Source organism: Natrix helvetica, assembly GCF_964273705.1.
Source record: "Natrix helvetica genome assembly, chromosome: 2".
NCBI classification, from domain to species: domain Eukaryota; kingdom Metazoa; phylum Chordata; class Lepidosauria; order Squamata; family Natricidae; genus Natrix; species Natrix helvetica.
The window spans coordinates 11,099,762-11,121,609 of NC_138552.1; the positions used below are offsets into that span (position 1 = coordinate 11,099,762).

The 21,848-nt window shown below is 42.7% G+C and overlaps 1 protein-coding gene across 4 annotated transcripts in view; it reads right to left on the reverse strand.

Moving 5' to 3' along the window:
• MYO5B (myosin VB) overlaps window positions 1-21,848 on the reverse strand; it is a 330,461-nt gene that overhangs the window by 211,982 nt on the left and 96,631 nt on the right. For all 4 annotated transcript variants that reach the window (XM_081942523.1, XM_081942520.1, XM_081942522.1 and 1 more), the window contains exon 4: window positions 20,874-21,018. In XM_081942523.1, coding sequence (XP_081798649.1) covers window positions 20,874-21,018 — 145 coding nt within the window. The remainder of the gene's footprint in view (window positions 1-20,873; window positions 21,019-21,848) is intronic.

Consider the following 21,848-nt stretch of genomic DNA (forward strand, 5'->3'; position numbering starts at 1 on the left):
AGAAAGTTAGCACCCACCCCACTCTTAAAAGAATGTAATATTTTGAGAAATATTAAAAGGGCAGTATATTCTATTTCCCGGAATGAGAAAATAGAGACACATGCTCTTGGAAAGCAGCCCTCACCTTTCTTAATAGCCTCAGCAGATGTTCAGCACTTAAGAGATAAAGAGATAGCTAGCTCTATTCATAAGCAAATTCCCTGCAGCAAGGTCTGAACAAAGGTAAGATTATCCCTCAGCCACAATAGGAATTGCCCAACAAGCCTCTTTATTGCATCAGCCCAAACCTCAACCAAACTTAGCGCAGACAAACTCCTAGGATTTGTACATGGCCCCTTGGGAGTCTGACAACAGCAAATAGAATACATGTTCTTGCAAAGGAACAGGAAGCTCAAGTGCAAAGTCCAAAAGAAGATATAAAAGCCACCTACTCTCAACTCCATGTCGTCAGCTGCCCAGAATCAGACGTGCTTGATAGTTCTGCTTCATCAATAAATTGACCTTTTTTCCAATCAGCCTCCCGCCTCCATTTTGTCTCCAGTGCCTTTCTCCCAGCTTGGAACTGGACCTGGATATTTCTTCCAACACTGGGGTTATGTCACCTTCCATTTGTGACCTTTCCAACTGGCTTCAGACAAGCTAGGGGGGATCTGGATTGGCTTAACCACCACATGATTCACTTAACAACTAACAGTGATTCATTTAAAATATGGCAAAGGAACATGCCAATTTGGGTTTAACCCACTCAAGAACCACCTTGCTTAGTAATGTTAGCAATGTTAATTCGGTTTTTAATTCTGACTGTAAATCGAAGACTACCTGTACATGATTATGGGAAACAGCTGTTCTAGATTGGCATTTTTATAGGGTGATTTCCATTCTAAATCACTACTGCCAACCTGCCTTCCATTGAGGACCTGTACACTGCACTCAAAAAGAGGACCGTGAAAATAATTACAGACCCCCTCGCATCCTGGACATAAATTGTTTCAACTCCTACCCTCAAAACGACATTATAGGGCATTGCACACCAAGACAACTAGGCACAAGAACAGTTTTTTCCCAAACGCCATCCCTCTGCTAAACAAATAATCCCTCATTACTGTCAAACTATTCACTAAGGCTGCATTACTATTACTATTAGTCTTCTCATCATTCCTATCACCCATCTCCTCCCACTTATGCAGGACTGAAACTTGGTTGCTTGTATCCTTACGATTTATATTGATATTGATTGTTTCCTGATTGCTTATTTGTACCCTATGACCATCATTAAGTGTTGTACCTTATGATTCTTGACGAATGTATCTTGTCTTTTTATGTACAGTGAGAGCTTCTGCACCAAAGACAAATTCCTTGTGTGTCCAATCACACTTGGCCAATAAAGAATTCTGTTCTATTTATTGGTATACATCTTGGTAGGAATGACCTTGGCAATTAAGTAATAGGATGCTAGTACAGGTAGTCCTTGACTTACAACATTCTTAAAAGCCTTCAGTGATGGAGCACCCACAAGTTCTGAAAGCAAGTCATTCCACTGATTAATTGTTTCAACTGTCAGGAACTTTCTCCTTAGTTCTAGGTTGCTTCTCTCCCTGATTAGTTTCCACCCATTGCTTCTTGACCTACCCTCAGGTGCTTTGGAAAATAGGTTGACCCCTTCTTCTTTATGACAGCCCCTGAGATATCAGAATAAAGAATTCTATTCTATTCTACTATCAGGTTCCAAGAAATTAAGCAAAAGGGCTTTGGGTAGTTAACCATTATTTATTATGAGCATTTCACATGTGACTAGAAGACAGACAATCACTTTTTAGGTGGACTTTAGATTTGCATTTCCTCCACTGACCAGGAAAGTTTGGACCTGATGACTCCCAAGATCCCATTCCAACTCAATGGTCTGCTTGAAATTGTGAAACTGCAGAGTTGCTTCTGTTAACTAGAACAACAACGGTGGATTGCATGAACTCTTCTCCTAAAACTCTTTGACAATTATGCTCATGTAGCTTATCAGGTGAACATAAATAAGTCTTCACAAAAGGTCCTGTTCCGTCCATTCCGCACATCTATGCCTTGTAATGATAGGTGTAAAATAATGACAACAATTCTTCAATTTCGCAACATATACAGTATTTTTCGGAATATAAGACGCACCGGAATATAAGATGCACCAAGATTTTGACGAGGCAAATTTAAAAAAAAAAGTTTTTACACTCTGCAGACCTCCCAAAAATGGCCCAGGTTTTTTTTCAAAAAAAAGGGCATGCATAGCCTTTAGGAGACTTGTAGAGTGCTGTTGGGGGGTGAGAGCCCCCAAAAACATTTTTCGTGAAAAAGAGCCTGGTTTTTTTGTCAAAAAAAGGGCATGCATAGCCTTTAGGAGGCTTATAGAGTGCTCCTGGAGTCAGGGGGTGGCAAAATTGAGCAAACAACAGCCCATTTTTCGCTCATTTCTGCCCTCCCCAGCCCCCAGGAGCACTCTGAAAACCTCCTAAAAGCTATGCACGGTCATTTTGGTGAAGGGACGGGGTTTCGGGAGGCAAAAAAGTGCTGTATTCAGTGTATTAAGATGCACCCAGATTTTCAGCCTCTTTTTTGAGGGGGAAAAAGGTGCGTCTTATATTCTGAAAAATACGGTAGTCAGATTTAACCATAGTTTCAATTGGGAAAATGTGACAATTCTAGACCAGGAAAAAAAAACCCAAATCCCTGGGAATTTCTAGAAGCCTGGCATTCTGACAAATCAGCCATCAATAGACAAATAGACATTAACAGCATCTATAGCCGTGATGGCGAACCTATGGCCGGCATGCCAGAGGTGGCATGCAGCGCCCTCTCTGATGACCGTTGCTCCAGCTCAGCTCTGCTGCACATGCGCGTGTGCCTCCCGCCAGCCAGCTGGTCTTCAGGTCTCTGCCACGCATGCACAGGGGCCCCGTGCATGAATGCATGGGAGGAACTTGCGAGGGGCACGTGCGCATTGCATTTTGGGGGTTTGGCCGTGTGTGCATTCACTTTGGGCACTCGGTCCGGAAAAGGTTATCCATCACTGATCTATAGACTATGCAAAAGAGACAATCAACCAGCCCAAAAGAGAACAAAAAGACTCCACCAATAATCAACAACCAGATCAGCATAGATCCAAGGTTAACTTCAGACCAACAATTAAGTAAACAATACCCCAATCAAGAGACTTCCAAAGAGCCATCGGTAAACAGCCCTGGCTGCCCCCACGCACACAGACTGGCAAGTCACCAGAATATAAACTGACAGCAAACAGCACTCCTTACTAGCACTGATGATGTTATCTAGTTGGGTAATGAAACGTCTGCAATAAAACAAGCATGCTCAGAATGTACCAAGGACCTCACAACGTAAAACAAAGTAGGAAGGTTAATACAGGTAGTCCTCAGATTACGACCCCAGTTGAGCCCAAAACTTGGTTGCTAAGCGAAAGCTGAGTGAATTTTACCCCATTTTACAATCTTTCATGCCACGGTTCTTAAACAAATCGCTGCAGTTAAGTTAGTAACTGTGGTTGTTAAGTCAATCTGGTCTCCCCATTGAATTTACTTGTCAGAAGGTCACAAAAGTTGATCATCTGACCCTGAGACAATGCAATCGTTGTAAATATGAGTCGGTTGCCAAGTGCCTGAATTTTGATCACACGACCAGGGGGATGCTACGACGGTTGTTAAGTGTGAGAAGTGGTCATAAGTCACTTTCTTCAATGCCTTGGTAACTTCAAATGATCCCCCAATGAACTGCTGTAAGTTGAGGACTCCCTGTATGGCAAAAGACAGCCTGTAACTCAGTGTTGCAAAATAACCAAGGAATAAAGCAGTGCAGCAATTTAGAGTAAAAGAGGAAAATACGATTCAGGATATTCAAGAATAGTCGAGCAAGACTTGCCAGCAACTGAGAGCCACTGGGATGAGGTACCGTATTTTTCGGAGTATAAGAGGCACCTTTTTCCCTCAAAAAAGAGGGTGAAAACCTGGGTGCGTCTTATACACTGAATACAGCATTTTTGCCCCCTTTGCAAAAATGGACGTGCAGAGGGATTGGGAGGCTTGCAAAGTGCTCCTGAGGGCTGGGGAGAGCAAAAAAGAGCAAAAAATGGGCCATTTTTGTCCCCAACCCCAGGAGCACGCTAAGAGCCTCCCAAAGCTCTGCATGCTCTTCTTCTTTTTTTTGCAAGGGAGGTCTGCAGAGTGCAAAAACTTTACCTTTTCAAAATCATGGTGCGTCTTATACTCCGGTGGGTCTTATAGCCCGAAAAATACGGTAACTAAGGTGCTGGACTAGGTGGAAAGCCTCAACCTCAAGTCCATCCTTAGCCCTGGAAGCTCTTGTAAGTTACTTTGGGCCTGTCCACCTCACGTCTCAGCCAGTTTCATCACAATATTGCTTTTAAGAGAGAAACTTGGCAGGAGGAAGGAGCATCACATATGCCGTTTGAGGCTCCTGGATGAAAGACAAGATATAAATCTAAGAAACAAACATATAAAACTCCTCAATGAAACGGTGAGCTTTTTGTGAGCTTGAGTGCAATTCCAGGGGAACAGATGTTTAATTTAAGAAATTCCACACAGGCGCTCATGTTCCATCCTCCATGTGCTGTAGAATCATCTTTTCCATTTGAATCTGGCTGGCTGCACAGACCTAGAGGGCAGCTGATTGTCAGCAGCTGACCATGTGCACCTGGGTTCAAACCTGGGGGGGGGGGGAATCCCAAGTTAGGATTTGGGGGTTCTCACGGTTCCATCTATTCGTGAAGATGGATTTGGCACCCCTTGGAGGACAAAAGGAGAGCAAGATGCTGGCTGCCTGACATGGAAATGAAATTTGTGAAAAGCAGCCACAGAATATGTCATACCCAATCATCATCTTCATCTTCCTTCTCCTCTCTTTCCTCTCCTTGTCCCTCCCCCTCCTCTTTCCTCTTCCTCCCTTTCTCCTTCCTCTCCTTCTCCTTCCTCTTCTCTCCTCCCTCCTCTTCTTCCTTCTCCTTTTCCCTCCTTCTCCTCCCTCTCTTTCCTCTCCTTCTCCTCCCCTTCCTCCTCTTCTTCCCCCCTTTCTCCTTCCTCTCCTTCCTCTCCTTCTCCTTCCTCTTCTCTCCTCCCTCCTCTTCTTCCTTCTCCTTCTCCCTCCTTCTCTTCCCTCTCTTTCCTCTCCTTCTCCTCCCCTTCCTCCTCTTCTTCCCCCCTTTCTCCTTCCTCTTCTTTCTCCTTCCTCTCCTTCCTCTCCTTCCTCTTCTTCTCTCCCTCCCCTCCTTCCTTCTCCTTCTCCCTCCTCTCCTTCCTTCTCCTTCTCCCTCTCCTTTTTCCTCTCCTTCTCCTTCTCCTTCCTCTCCTTCTTCCTCCTCCTTCCTCCTCCTCTACGTCTTCCTCCTCCTCTACATCTTCCTCCTCCTCTACGTCTTCCTCCCTTTCTCCTTCCTCTCCTTCTCCTCCCTCTCCTTCTCCCCTCCCTCTTCTTCCTTCTCCTTCTTCTTCCTCCTCCTCCTCCCCCCTCTCCTCCTCAAGGAAACTCACAAACTGACTGTTGGCACAAAAGCTTTTTTTTAAAGTTCCCATGAATACCTGCCTTACGCAAAACCCTCACGGCAAAATCCTCAGCTTAACTCTTCCCTAGAATATATCCTGCGTCCTCCGAATAAGATGTGTCATTCTCTGAATCCTCGGCAATAAAAGCTTATCTCCAGTAAAAGGAAGGTTTCAGAAAAAAATGTTATACAAAGCTGGTTTTTATGGCTGTTCTTTCCTAGAACTATTAAATGAGAAGGAAATCAATGTTGTGACATCATTTTGCTTTGTAGCTTAAAAGGACATGCTTTATTCCGGAGCACTAAACTTAGCATTTTTACAGGGGAGATGACAAAACACTCCAAAGGATCAAAATCATTTGCTTCTCTTTATTTGTTCTCTTTTACAAGAGAGTTAGCAACTCCCTGAACTTCTCTTTTTGTTATTCCAGCATGTTAGAAATGACAGGTATAGCAGTCCCGTGAATGCGAGAAAAAATACCAAATACTCTGAAATGACACTCCTACATTACAGATTTCAGATTTATTCAGCTTTGAGAACTATAATAAATAACCCACTTCAATAACCAATGAAAATTACCTGGTGAACAATCTGAAAAGTCACTATCATACCAAAGGCTCGGTTAGATCTCTGAACTTTTGGTTGGCTGATATGTGGCTTACCAGGAAAGAGGAGATCACTCTTGCAGGATCCAATCTGATTGGATCCTGCAACATTATCCTGCACATGTATATTCACCTTCACTCGTAATATCACTATTGTTAAGAGTCTTCTACTACAGCAGGGGTGGGTTCCTGCTGGCATTATTGCCAGTTCGGTCTACACAAAGATACTACTGGTCCGAACCGGTAGGAACCCATCTCTGTACTACACCTTCCTATTTTACAACTCTACGGAAGAGAGAATAGGACTTCCATTGTTAAGATGCAGTCAGGTTCCTACTGGCTAAGATAAACTTCCCAATAATATGGACTAGTGGTGGGATTCAATTTTTTTTACTACCGGTTCTGCGGGCGTGGCTTGGTGGGCGTGGTGTGGTTTGGTGAGCGTGGCATGGGAAGAATACTGTAAAATCCCCATTTCCTCCCCATCAGCTGGGACTCGGGAGGCAGAGAATAGATGGGGGCGTGGCCAGCCAGAGGTGGTATTTACCGGTTCTCCGAACTACTCAAACTTTCTGCTACCGGTTCTCCAGAACTGGTCAGAACCTGCTGAATACCACCTCTGGTATGGACCTCACAAAAGAGGCTATCACAGAATGAATGAAGAAGATAAACCAATATTAAAAAGGGGGGGAACGGGACACTGTTCCCTTTGAGTAGAAGGAAACCACACTAGGTAGAGATTCCTTTTGAGATTTGGTGCGGCAGTCAGCCAAGGAAAATAGCTATGGGGTATGAACTAGAAGGATTAACATTCATTCAGCTGCAATTAGTGTGCCAAGCCTTGTATAAATCAAAGTCTGAACCAAACTACGTCAGGATCTCCGAAGCATTTAGGGAAAGGCAGCAAGTGATTGCCAATTCATTTGATACTTTATATTCTCCCCTTCGTTTTACCCCATTTTTGACACCGTTGCTAAGTGAATCACTGCAATTTTTAAGTTAGTAATGTTGTTAAGTGACTCCGGCTTCCCCACTGACTTTGCTTGTGAGCAAAGGAGAAAATATTTGGCAGGTGTCAGGGGACCTAAACCTCTGATCTTTTGCTTTAGCTGCCCTACCTTCAACTTGTCTTCTGTTGGGCTCAAGTTCCGTCAACAAAAGTCCCTTAGGATCATAGCAATATCAACTATTCATCAAGGATTTCAAAATACTCAGATTCCAAAAAAGAATAATACAATAATTAAATTCCAGATTGGCTTGAGGTATACGTAACTGCAATAGCAGACACACATTTCCTCCTTCTGTTTTATCAAACATTTCCCACTGTGTAAATATCACCATCCATATAGCCTTTCTTTATCTTCCCTTAGTCAGCAAAATAAGTCTTTCTATTACTGGATCTCAGCTCTGTCTCTCGGGCATTTATGGTTCTCACACAGTGGATGGTATTTAAAAATAACTTCGCTAATTAAGAGTCTAGGCCATGCTTTTAAACATGAAGCAAAATATTCTCATGAAACCAAGACTTTAAGACCTCAGAGGGACTCCCTTCATTAAGCCTAATGATCATTCTCATCAGAAACCTTAATAAAGCCATTAGTCAATCTTTGTCTAATGGACCAACAAGTCCATCTGGCTGCTTTGAATTCCGAAGTTCTGGTTAAAGCAAGCCTGGAAGGGACAAGATTGAACACAGAGTCGGAAGGGAACAAATTGGTTGCCCAACCTCTGCACGAAACCCTTCAGTGAAGGAGCACACACAACTTCAGGAGACACATTGTCCCACTGCTTAATAGCCTTCACAATCAGGAAATGCCTTATTATTTTGAGTTGAGGTATCGCTCTGTAAATGCTCTGCTCTCTGGAACTAGTGAGAATAAATTCACATTTTTCTGCACCTACCACTAGGGGAAAAGGTGTGGATTTATCCTGCAGGGTATCAATGAGATTTAATACAATACAATACAATAGCAGAGTTGGAAGGGACCTTGGAGGTCTTCTAGTCCAACCCCTTGCCTAGGCAGGAAACCCTATAGGCCTATACCGTTTCAGACAAATGGCTATCCAACATCTTCTTAAAGACTTCCAGTGTTGGGGCATTCACAACTTCTGGAGGCAACTTCTGTTCCACTGATTAATTGTTCTAACTGTCAGGAAGTTTCTCCTCAGGTCTAAGTTGCTTCTCTCCTTGATTAGTTTCCACCCATTGCTTCTTGTTCTACCCTCAGGTGCCTTGGAGAATAGTTTGATTCCCTCTTCTTTGGGGCAACCCCTAAGATATTGGAACACTGCTATCATGTCTCCCCTAGTTCTTCTTTTCATTAAACTAGACATACCCAGTTCCTGCAACCGTTCTTCATATGTTTTAGCCTCCAGTCCCCTAATCATCTTTGTTGCTCTTCTCTACACTCTTTCTAGAGTCTCCACATCTTTTTTACATTTTACATTTCATCTGCTTGAGTCACCCCCCTCGTTCAGTTCTTATGACACACGTAGAAATTTTCCCACATCCTGTCATTCTCAACAAGAGCATATTAAACATATACATATTCATCAAGTCCCTTAACTTTAACCATAGAGCAGAAATTGTTGCTGATTCACTGAAGATGAGACAAGTTAATGCAACAAATTGATTATATTATCTATACTAGAGTTCCCCAACCATTCTGGGTTGGCAGCTCGGAGTAGGGAGAGGGTGGGAAGAGGGGATGATTTTGGGGGAGGTGCAGGTGCGTCTGCCTGTGTGAGCGCCCGCAACATTAATGGCAATGGGAGTGCGGTTAGGACTTCAACAATGCTCACGCAAGTATGGCTGCGACCATACACAACTATTTACATAAGCCTGTTCTTTCATCTTAGGTCTACCTTGCCTACATTCTATGGTGCCGCTTTGTATTGGAAGGATGTGTTTGCATTCCGTGATTTAATTTTATTTATTTTAAAACAACAGGCTCAATGAGGCATTTGTGAGGGGTTTTTTGGAAAAAAAAAAACAAAAACAGGCAGCCCTCAAATAGACTTTCCCCTCACTGTAATTTAGTTAATTCCATTTTCATTACAGAGTCACGCACCATGTGCTATTACAAACAGCAATTGTATTGCCAGCTAGTCTCTGATTTTTAGCTCGTACTGCATAGGAAGAGCCGAAGGCATTTTATTCTAAAATCCATCATGAGTTATCACCACCCCTTCCACTCAGAGGTGGTATTCAGCAAATTCTGACCAGTTTTGGAGAACCGGTAGCGGAAATTTTGAGTAGTTCGGAGAACCGGTAAATACCACCTCTGGCTGGCCCCGCCCCCATCTATTCTCTGCCTCCCCAGTCCCAGCTGATCAGGAGGGAATGGGGATTTTGCAGTAACCTTCCCCCAGAGTGCAGTGGGAGTGGAGATTTTACACTATCCTTCCCCTGCCACACCCACCAAGCCACTCCATGCCCACCAAGCTATGCCCACAGAACCAGTAGTAAAAAAATTTGAATCCCACCACTGCTTCCACTGTAACAGAAAATGCCAACCTGCAGTATGTTGAGTAGATAAGGCCCTCCAGTCCCTTTCATGAAAAAAGAAAAATAAATAGTGTACCCTTTTGCTAATCTAACAGTGTCAAAGACATATACAGAATAACAGAATTGGAAAAGACCTTGGAGATCTTCTAGTCCTACCTCCTGCTAAAACAGGAGATCCTTTCTGTGTGTGTATGTATTTGTGCATTTGAGAAGTCTTTTGCTTCCATAGAAACCTATCCTACAGGAGTGAGAATAAAACAAGAGATAAGTTTTGTTTTGAATTGATTAAGAAAGTTCTGTATGGCTTGGATCCCATCAGACTGAAACTTGGTGCTCTGTGAGCTTGGTTGTTTTCTTGCAGGTGTTTCATTATCCAAACTAGGTAACATTATTACTACTAGTCAGAGTACTATTAATCAAACTCTGATACAGAAGAAGGATAAGAGCAACACAATGTCTGATTTACTCAGCGAAAACAACAATAACACATACAGTGAAAGGGTTTGTATAATAGGGAATATCTGTTTACAGTGCACAATGCTGGAATTTGTCCCTTGAATGGCAAGGCAATGAATGCTAGGCTTTAAAATGTGCAGGTCATGTCTACCAATCATTGTTACAAAATCACAATTCATCACTTTTCCCCATGATTGTCTACAAGAAATTCATTCGGGGGGGGGGGGGGGTCGCCGTCTTCATTCCTATGGACCAAAAGAGCTGAAGGAGAAAATCTGTGGAGGAGAGCTTGGGCTTGGTCCATAACCACAAACGCCTCTAGATTTCACCGATCATATGATCCACTCCAAATTGATAACACAGGGAATTCCCACTCACGTGCAATATTTTTCTCCACCAATATTTGTGCCACTGATTTGATTATGTGCCATTTGGCTGTGTCGATTCTTAGCTACCACAGAGATAGACTCTTAGATGCCACAGAGTCCCCAATCTGGTGTTGGGAAGGCCCAGCCAGGCGGGGAAGAGTTCTCAAGCAGGGAATTTGCCTTGAATCCTTGTGTTGCCAGAAAAGATCTCAAAGTGACTCCCTAAGCTCCATAGAGGCTTATATATCTGTTCCTAAGAGAAAGCGAGCAAACTGAGAAGATTCCTGTATAATAGGCAGAAAATAATAAAGTAGTTAGCTTGAACTCTATACATGTGGGTCTGACTGCTTCCACCTGACACCTATTCGTTCAGATCTTCCAAAAAGGCACCCACTGTCTCTGTATTGGAGTCCATCCACTTTGCTGTTGGTTGTCCTCTTTTACTTTCCATTTTTTCAAAATTACACACTTCTCAGAATAATACTAAGTTTATCTTCATAATAGACAGGTAAGACTCTTAAAGGTAAAAAGTAACGGTTCCCCTTGCACAGGTATGCTAGTCATTCCTGACTCTAGGGGGCGGTGCTCATCTCCGTTTCTAAGCCGAAGAGCCAACGCTGTCCGAAGACCTCTCCGTAGTCATGTGGCCGGCATGACTCAATGTTGAAGGCGCACGGAACCCTGTTACCTTCCCATCAAAGTGGTTCCTTATTTTTCTACTTGCATTTTTATGTGTTTTTGAACTGCTGGGTTGGCAGGAGCTGGGACAAGTAACGGGAGCTCACTCCGTTATGCGGCACTAGGGGTTCAAACTGCCGAATTGCCAACCTTTCTGACTGACAAGCTCAATGTCTTTTTTTTAAAAAGAATTTTATTGGTTTTTAAACATTTATAGGGAAGGGTAGGTGGATATGCAAAAAACTTTGGCAGCTACATCGTGCTGAAAGTAGAAATCTCTCCCAATCTCACAACTTAAACAGGAAGGAAAACAAAAGATAAAAGATATGTCTTAGCCACTGAGCCACCACGTCCCTTTTGTAAGAATCTTACCTATGCCCAAAGTTCACCCCCTAACACTAATTTTGAAAAGTCCTCTTTTAATTGTATTCTTAACGTCCTGCAAGCTACCAAATATTATGTGGTTAAGAGTTACAATCTTTTGTCCTGGTACAACCTTTTCTTTTTCATATATATGCACATTCTTTCATCCTGGTTTAGTACGATTATTAGTACTAATTAGAGGTTGGAGAAAGGAGGATTCAAAATAGCTCAGTTGTATAATTTTAAAAGTTGTATGTTTTATTACAGAAAGCTTTGGAATGTAGTGTAATTGATGTTTTCTTTTGAACCTGGGTCTTCAATAGAAGAAGTGCTAGTGTTCTGACCTAGGGCTTCCCCAAAAAGCAGGAGGCAGATTCCTGGTCCTGAGAAAATCCCTTTTATTAAATGAATGTGAATTCCTCTCATTCACATTCAACAAAGGCCTGGTAAACAGTCTTTCAAAGAAATATTTATGACCACAGACCTTATCTATCTTGGAAAGCTGCCATGTAAATATTTTCCAAACATGGTGCTGTGCAAGGAAAGACTTGGCACAGAGTCTCTGGGATTCACGGACAGATCTTCACACTCCTGAAACGAATCTAACAACTGAACGAACAAATTGTTTCCTTCAAAAGCCCACTCCCCTTTGGTTCCTCATTTATTTCCTATGGGAGGTGCCAATCACCTTCCACCTGTGACTTTATTCCCAAGTCTACCCTGATTTCTGAGTTGTTCTTTTCTTCTGGCAGCTCTGCACATGCAAACACTGGGAACAGTCTCTAGCTGTTCCTCTGCCTCACTGCTGTCTAGCTCCATAGACATCTGATCACTGCCAGATGGCCTTGGCCCCATCTCTGCCTCCGATGCAGAGTCCTTGTCCGAGCCTTCCCCAGCCTCCAGGACTGGCCCATGTTCCTCCCCAACCTCCTCACTGCTGCCAGCTCTGCTGGCCGCTGGCGGGCCACAACAGCTAGCGTTTAATAAACAAATGGTGACTCTCAAAGACCTTCATTACCCATAGTGTTAAATCCTTACATTGTTGGCTTATTTCTGTGTCTATATCTGATGTGTAAAGCTACTTTCCATGGCAAATCTGGATGACCAATAGTTCCAGGCCACATAACACCTTCAAGTCTTTGAGTATCGTTAGGCACAAAAATATGTTAAATTGTATTTCCAATTTAAGATCATACACAAGAATCTAGTCAACTAAAGTTGAAATCAGAATTAGTACCAGATAAGGGTCAACAGAATTCAGGGGGATGGTGGTGCTTGACTTGGATTGTTTATGTCAACATAAGAATTCTAAGTTGCTGACACATTTAACTCCACCACCACCACCGAGCTCTGCCTGCTCTTCTCCTACAGGTATGGGCTCTTGAACCCTTCCCAAAACTACCATCAGGCTGCAATGTGGAATATGATACACTAAGCAATTATTCAATGCAAGCAAAGTAAGGATGTGAATGGCATTCAATTTACACATAAATTAACCAGAGTTAATGTTTGATCTAGGTTTCTCTATTCTAGGAAGAGTGGAGATTCAGGCTCACTACTACTTAAAGATCATTCCAAGTTCAGCCTAAGAAAGCTATCACATTCTATTTTATGGCTTAATTTTCTGTATGAACTTCTCTAATTTATTTAACAAATTGTAAATATAGTCCTGGATCAATGTCACTTTTGAATAATACCTCATAATACCTCATAATAGTTTACTTGGATTTAATAAGGCATTTGATAAAGTAGACCATAACCTACTACTAGATAAAGTAGAAGAATGTGGGTTAGACAGCATCACCACCAGATGAATTCGTAACTGGCTGACCAACCACACTCAACGTGTAGTCCTCAATGGAACTGCATCTACATGGAGGGAAGTATGCAGTGGAGTACCCCAAGGCTCTGTTTTAGGCCCAGTACTCTTCAACATCTTCATCAATGATTTTGATGAGGGAATAAATGGGGAACTCATCAAATTTGCAGATGACACCAAGCTGGCAGGAATAGCCAACACTCCAGAAGATAGGCTAAACATACAGAAGGATCTTGACAAACTTGAACATTGGGCACTATCTAATAAAATGAAATTCAATGGTGAAAAGAGTAAGGTTCTACATTTAGGCAAGAAAAACAAAAAGCACAGGTACAGTATAGGTGGTACCTTGCTCAGTAGTAGTAACTGTGAGAGGGATCTTGGAGTCCTAGTGGACAACCATTTAAATATGAGCCAGCAGTGTGCAGCAGCTGCCAAAAAAGCCAACACAGTCCTATGCTGCATCAACAGAGGGATAGAATCAAGATCACGTGAAGTGCTAATACCACTTTATAATGCCTTGGTAAGGTCACACTTGGAATACTGCATTCAGTTTTGATTGCCTTCCAATATCTCACAAAGAAGAGGGAGTCAAACTATTATCCAAGGCACCTGAGGGTAGAACAATAAGCAATGGGTGGAAACTGATCAAAGAGAAAAGCAATTTAAAACTGAGGAGAAATTTCCTGACAGTTAGAACAATTAATCAGTGGAACAGCTTGCCTTCAGAAGTTGTGAATGCCCCAACACTGGAAATCTTTAAGAAATGTTGGATAGCCATTTGTCTGGAACAATATAGGGTTTCCTGCCTAGGCAGGGGGTTGGACTAGAAGACCTCCAAGGTCCCTTCCAACTCTGCTATTGTATTGTATACCAATTGGTTACTTGGTTTAGATAAACTTAAACTCAATAAACAGCGGCCAGTTTTAACAGTGGTGGGTTTGTGTATGATTAACAAAGGAACAAAACTCCAACCATCAATTTTTCATATTGAAAGACCAGGGTCCAACAGTAAAGCTTAAAGAACCAGAAAATATCTCAGGTGGTGCAATGGTTAAAATGCAGTATTGCAGGCGAACTCTACCCACAGCCTGAAGTTTGATTCTGACAGGGCTCATGATTGACTCAGTCTTCAATCCTACTTTGATAAAAGGAGGACTCAGATTGTTGGGGCAACATGCAAATAATAATGCTTCTACCTTGTAAACCATCCAGAGAGCAATATAGGGCGGTAAATGAACCTAAATGCTATTGCTATGTACAATATTTTTGAGCATCAAACATAATGGAAGAGTGAATGTTGAACATTTTGGTTTAAACTCAGGCCCGAGCAACATTTAGGTCATATGTTTCCTAGGATTATAAAGCCCATACATTTAAAAATAGCCAGAAGGTCTACAAATAGTCGCAAAGTCTCATGATTATTACCTAAAGCTTCCTACTTTTGCAGCCGCTGCATTTAAGAAAAGAGCACACCAGGATAACAGGAAGATGAAATGGGAAAAGTGATCCCATGGTTCAATAAAAATCTGAAAAATCCAGATGAGCCTATCAGTCTACCAGGTCACTGGTAGACATCTTATAGCCTTGAACCCAAGGGGGAAAAGTCAATTAACCCACCCATCTGCCTCCCCTACTCGCCCATCCCTGTTCCTCCTAAAAACCAATCCGTTGTTATTATATCATAACTAGCTGATAACCTGGCGTTGCCCGGGTATGTATTTATCCCAATCCTGTATTAGAGGGAGCCCCCTTGTGGAGTACTGTGAAGCCGTTACCATGGCAACTCCACTGTGCCGTACAGTAGAAGCCATTTTAAGGCACAACAGGCTGTATCTTAACAGAACTTGAATCCAAAATGCACACTATCACTGTCAAAAACACTGTGACTTGACACTATTGATATAATTCAGTCCTTTTCATTTCAGTAGCCCAGGCATTCTAGAGTTATGCTGGAACACACACACACACACACACACACCAAGGGTTGTTAGGGGTGTCTTACCCCCACAGTATTTGTTTCCAGAGAGTAAGTCATCTGTGTACCAAGTTTGGTTGAAATTGCTTGAGGGCGTTCCAGAGTTATGTTGGAACACATACACACACAGAGAGAGAGCATAGATAGATAGATAGATAGATAGATAGATAGATAGATAGATAGATAGATAGATAGATAGATAGATAGATAGATAGATAACAAGTTTTGCTTCACCATCCTTTTGTTCTTTTTTATTTGCAATCTGTTCACAGACTGTAGACTTTGCTCTTAGCTCTCTTGAGACTCAAGGAAGTTGGGAGCGTTTAACAAACATCACCAGGAAATTATTTGAATACTGCAGGGCGAGACAAGACGAGTGAAACATTACATCACTCTCCTAAGTGACAATGTTCAAAATACGCACAAGGAACAAGCAGCATATTACGGAAGGAGGAGAAAGCCTCTGTGCCCATTTTTATTAAAAGCAACAGAAAAGAAATTGGAAGATAATTCTAAATCCAGAAGAGCCAAGGAGAGAAGGAGGAAATTCTTAGCTCTGTTCCTACAGACAACTTCTGGACACAAGTTTATCCTTGTTGTTGTTAGTTGGGAAGTCGTGTCTGACCCATCGCAACCCCATGGGCAACATTCCTCCAGGCCTTCCTGTCCTCTACCATCCTGTGGAGTCCGTTTAAGCTTACACTTACTGCTTCAGTGACTCCATCCAGCCACCTCATTCTCTGTCGTCCCCTTCTCCTTTTGCTCTCCATTTTTCCCAGCATGAGTCTCTTCTCCAGTAAGTCCTTCCTTCTCATTAGGCCAAAAGTATTTGAGTTTCCTCTTTAGGATCTGGCCTTCTAAAGAGCAGTCAGGGTTGATCTCCTCTAGGACTGACCGGTTTGATCGCCTTGCAGTCTAAGGGACTCACAGGAGTCTTCTCCAGCACCATAGTTCAGAGGCCTCCATTCTTTGGCTCTCAGCCTTTCTTATGGTCCAACTTTCACAGCCATTCACGACAAGTGGGAAAACCATAGCCTTGACTGTATGCACTTTTGTTGGCAGGGTGATGTCTTTGCTTTTTAGTATGCTGTCTAGATTTGCCATAGCTTCATTGAGCTACGCGAGCCCCTTTGCCACAACAAGGCAGTAATCCATGAAGGGGGATTTTATTCTAGAAGGATCCTTATCTAAAACAAGGAACAATCTGCATTTTCAACTACACGAAGAAGAAAAAAATGTCTGTCTTTTTTCCTTACAATCTACAAGGAGAACAAGTAATAGGATTTCAAATCACACAGAACTAAAAAATTCACCTTGAAGAGAGACTAAACCAGGGGTGGCGAACAAGTTCGACAAAAAGAGCCAAAATTTTAAACTGTGAGAGTCAGAGAGCCACACCACGCAGTGGCCTGCCAAAACAGACAAACACTCACACAAAAGCATATAATTTTAACAATAATATATTAAACACATAATATAACATGCTCAGTCAGGTGTTTTTTGTTATAAATTTTTATAAACCCATTAGAGCTGCTGTATAACTTTTAAATCCATAAATAAGTGGAATCTCTGTCCACCTAACAACCTACAAGATTATTTGATGACCACAACCAGGAATGCCACACTTGCAGTCATTAAACAAAGCAGTCACATATCTCGCTTAATGACTGCTTTGCTCAGTGACGAGATTGTGATTGTAAATCGAGTACAACCTATACATGGGTAAAGCCTGGTCCTAATATTATCTTCCTTTAACCTAATATATGTATTATAATATATATATGAGTTTGGATTATCTTTGATATCTATTACAATTACAGGCTGTGAGAAAAACACTCGTAGAATTTTGGGAAATATACTAACCATGGAAATTCAATTAAATGTTTTCTCCTATTTAAAACTCTGCTGCTCCTGAACCCAGAGCTTCAATATGCAACCATTATTATTAATTTGAGCAATCATTAGAACCTCACCGGAATCCTGCAGCAACTGTGCTAGACTTTGAAGCATTATTTTTTTGGGCGCAGCAGAGGGCGCTGTTGAGCTAAACCCGGAAGTACGGTCGACGCGACGACGCTTGCCTGCCCTCCACCAGCTCTGAGCTGGTGGAGCGGAGGCAAGCGTCATCGCGTCGACCGTACTTCCGGGTTTAGCGCGCGATCCGAGCCACAGTATACTAAATAATGGTAAGAGGCAAAGAGCCTCATTTATTTTGGCCGCGAGCCGCATGCGGCTCGCGAGCCGCGTGTTCGCCACCCCTGGACTAAACAATATTCAAATTGTTTCCTATCCTGCTCCGTAACTGTACAGGTAGTCCTCTACATACAACCACAATGGGGATCACATGTGGCCAAATCAAGTATTCAATTCAATTAAATTCAATTGTATCGATTGGAAACAAGGCTCCACACCCATTTGCCTGACTTAAGTGACACTGAGGACACAGACAAATCTCCAAATGGCCTCAACGATCCTCTAAAAGGATGCAAAAGACCAGCTGTCTGCAAGGAATATACAGGTGAAACTCGAAAAATTAGAATATCGTGCAAAAGTTCACTTATTTTAGTAATGCAACTTAAAAGGTGAAACTAATATATGAGATAAGACTCATTATATGCAAAGCAAGATAGTTCAAGCCGTGTTTTGTCATAATTGTGATGATTATGGCTTACAGCTCATGAAAACGCCAAATCCACCATCTCAGAAAATTAGAATATTACATTCAATCAATAAAACAAGGATTGTACCTAGAACAATATTGGAGCTCTGAAAAGTATAAGCATGCATATGTACTCAGTACTTGGTTTGGGCCCCTTTTGCAGCAATTACTGCCTCAATGCAGCATGGCATGGAAGCTATCAGCCTGTGGCACTGCTGAGGTGTTATGGAAGACCAGGATGCTTCAATAACGGCCTTCAGCTCTTCTGCATTGTTCGGTCTCATGTCTCTCATCTTTCTCTTGGCAATGCCCCATAGATTCTCTATGGGGTTCAGGTCAGGCGAGTTTGCTGGCCAATCAAGCACAGTAATCCCACGGTCATTGAACCAGGTTTTGGTGCTTTTGGCAGTGTGGGCAGGTGCCAAGTCCTGCTGGAAAATGAAGTCAGCATCCCCATAAAGCTTGTCTGCAGAAGGAAGCATGAAGTGCTCCAAAATCTCCTGGTAGACGGCTGCATTGACCCTGGACTTAATGAAGCACAGTGGCCCAACACCAGCAGATGACATGGCTCCCCAAATCAACACAGACTGTGGAAACGTCACACTGGACTTCAAGCATCTTGTAGTGTGTGCCTCTCCGTCTTTCCTCCATACTCTGGGTCCTTGGTTTCCAAATGAGATGCAAAAGTTGCTCTCATCAGCAAAGAGGACTTTGGACCACTGAGCAACAGACTAGGTCTGTTTTTCTTTGGCCCAGGTAAGATGCTTCTGACGTTGTTTGTTGTTCAGGAGCGGCTTGACAAGAGGAATACGACATTTGAAGCCCATGTCCAGGATCCGTCTGTGTGTGGTGGCTCTTGATGCACTGACTCCAGCCTCAGTCCACTCCTTGTGAAAGTCCCCAAGACTTTTGAATGGCCTTTTCCTGACAATCCTCTCCAGGCTGCGGTCATCCCTGCTGCTTGTGCACCTTTTTCTTCCACACTTTTCCCTTCCACATAACTTTCTATTAATGTGCTTTGATACAGCACTTTGGGAACATCCAACTTCTTTTGCAATTACCTTTTGAGGCTTTCCCTCCTTACGGAGGGTGTCAATGATGGTTTTCTGCACAACTGTCAGGTCAGCAGTCTTTCCCATGATTGTGATTCCTACTGAACCAGACTGAGAGACCATTTAAAGGCTCAGGAATCCTTTGCATGTGTTATGGCTTAATTAGCTGATTAGAGTGGGACACTTTGAGCCTAGAATATTGCATCTTTTCACAATATTCTAATTTTCTGAGTTGTGGATTTGGGGTTTTCAAGGGGAAATGGGCCCATGTTTGCTCATTTTTGGCTCCCACCAGCCCTGAGGAGCACTCTACAAGCCTCCCAAAGCTCTGCACCCCCCCCCCCATTGTTTTTGCAAGAAACAAGGCGTGCAGAGGGTTTTGGAGGCCTCCAGAGTACAAAAACGTTTTTTTTATTTACCATTTCAAAATCATGGTGCATCTTATACTCTGTCACTTGAAAGACAAAAATTGTGGCAGAAATCCCTTTGCTCCAACCAGGACAACCCAGGGGTCACTTTGGACTGCAATGCAGGTCAATTTCAGTACAGGAGTGGGTGGATAAAACCCTCGTTAAGTCTGAAGAGCTACTTCTGCTCATCACAATTCTGAATTTGACTCAAATGTTATTGATGATAAAAGTTATACAAAAAGAACCAGTCCTAAAAAAAAAGTAATAAAGCTAATAAAAGGGAAGCAAATAAAGAGGGCGACTGAAAAGACAGAGAAATAAACCATCATTGCAAACTTTGGTAGGGTATGATCCACTTTCTGTTGTGGCCCGCCTGATTCGGACAGTAAGGAGGTTGGGGAGGAACATAGGCCAGTCCTGGAGTCTGGGGAAGGCTCTGATGAGGGCTCTGGGTCGGAGGCAGAGAGGGGGCCGGAGCGGTATGCCAGTTATCAGATGCCTTCAGAGTCAGACATCAGTGAGGCAGACGAACAGCTGGAGCCTGTTCCCAGTGTGCCGCATGCGCAGATTAAAGAACCAATTCTACTTTATTGTAAGGTGACATTAATCTTGAGAATCAAAGATGAAAATGAAAAATTTGGTCTGCACTTTAACATCAAGAAAACAAAGATAATGACAACTGCAGAGAACACACCGGGCAGAGTGTGGATCGACAATGAGAACATAGAAACAGTAAAGGAACTCATCTTCCTGAGCTCTAAAATCAACCAACATGGTGACTGCAGACCTGAGGTCAGAAGGCATGTAGCACTTAGAAGAACTGCCGTGTCTGGCATGAATAACATCTGGAAGAGTAAAGGCATCAGCCTCCCAACCAATGCAGGTTAGTTAACACAATAATTTTTCCCCAATTGCTATTTATGGCTGCGAAACGTGGACTCTGAAAAAGGCAGATAGGAGAAGAGTGGATGCCTTCGAGCTGTGCTGAAGGCAACTAATATTCATCCCAAGGACTGCAAAAATCACAAAGAAGTCCTAGACTGAACATCACCCCAAAAAAGATAACCAAAAATACACTTGAAGCCAAGATTGCCAAACTGAGGATGTCATACTTTGGACATGTCATGAAAGCTGACTTACTCAAAAAGTCAATCATGCTGAGAACGATGAATGGAAAAAGGAGAAGGAAGGTGTTAGAAATTCTGCTTATATAAAGCACCACACAAAACAAACAAAGAGTACCGTCACCATGTGCTTTACTGCTCAACTATTTTTCTGTAACAGTAAACCACACACCCCACTCCCGAGGCCAACCACAAGCCTGATGCGGGCCTCAATGAAATAGAGTTTGACACCCCTGATTTAGGGTAGCCTCAGTCTCCATTTAAATACAAGTGTCAGTAGAAAGGGAGAAAGCTTTGCACTCACCTGGCCATTTGCTTATATGCTTCTTCTGCAACTGCGAAAATATGAGGATCCATATCTCCCATGTTTTGGCCACTGTAGGCATAGATGACATCTTGTCCATAAATTGGCAATTGTTCGTAAGGATTTATGGCAACAAGCACGATACCTTAAAAATAACGAGAATGCAAACACTAAAAATGATGCAAAAACAAGAGAGGCACAAACACCCACAAGTGGAGTAGTTTAAATATGACTAACTGGTCACTTCATAGTGTAAACAGGCTTTTTAAAAAATTGTGCATCAATTTACAAGCTCATTGCAGCCTGTTATTTAAATAAATAAGCAAGCAAGCAGAAGCATTTGCCCCTACTTTTTGTTTTAGATGTTCAGCATGTTTGAAGATCTTCCAAATTAAAATTCAACTGCTACAAGTTTCCTAAGCTGGCAAAGTTTTGTCTCAACCAGTGACGGGCAGGCGGACAGACAGACAGAGGTAGTATTGTGGCCTGCTGGCAGCCAGTGGAACTGACAGCAGAGTCGGACAGTGGGGAGGTTGGGGAGGAACATGGGCCAGTCCTGGGGGCTGAGGAAAGCTCAGACAAGGGCTCTGCATCAGAGGCAGAGAGGGAGCTAGACAGCAGTGAGGCAGAGGAACAGCTGGAGCCTGTTCCAGGTGTGCTCATGTGCAGAGCTGCCAGACGACAAGAATAACTAAGAAAGCAGGGTCAACTTGGGAGTAAAGCCACACCTTGGAGGTGATTGGCCCCTCCCATAGGAAACAAAAGAGGAGCGAACGGGGAGTGGGCTTTTGCAGGAAACAATTTGTTTCTTCTGTGGTTTCAAGAGTGGAAAGTGTTTGTGACTATAACAGACTCTGTGCCAAGTGTTGCCTTGCTCTGCCTTTCGATACTAGTTATTTGACAGCTCTCTAAGCGAGATAAGGTTCGTGTTGATAAATACTCCTCTGAAAGACTGTTTGCTAAGCCTTGCTGACT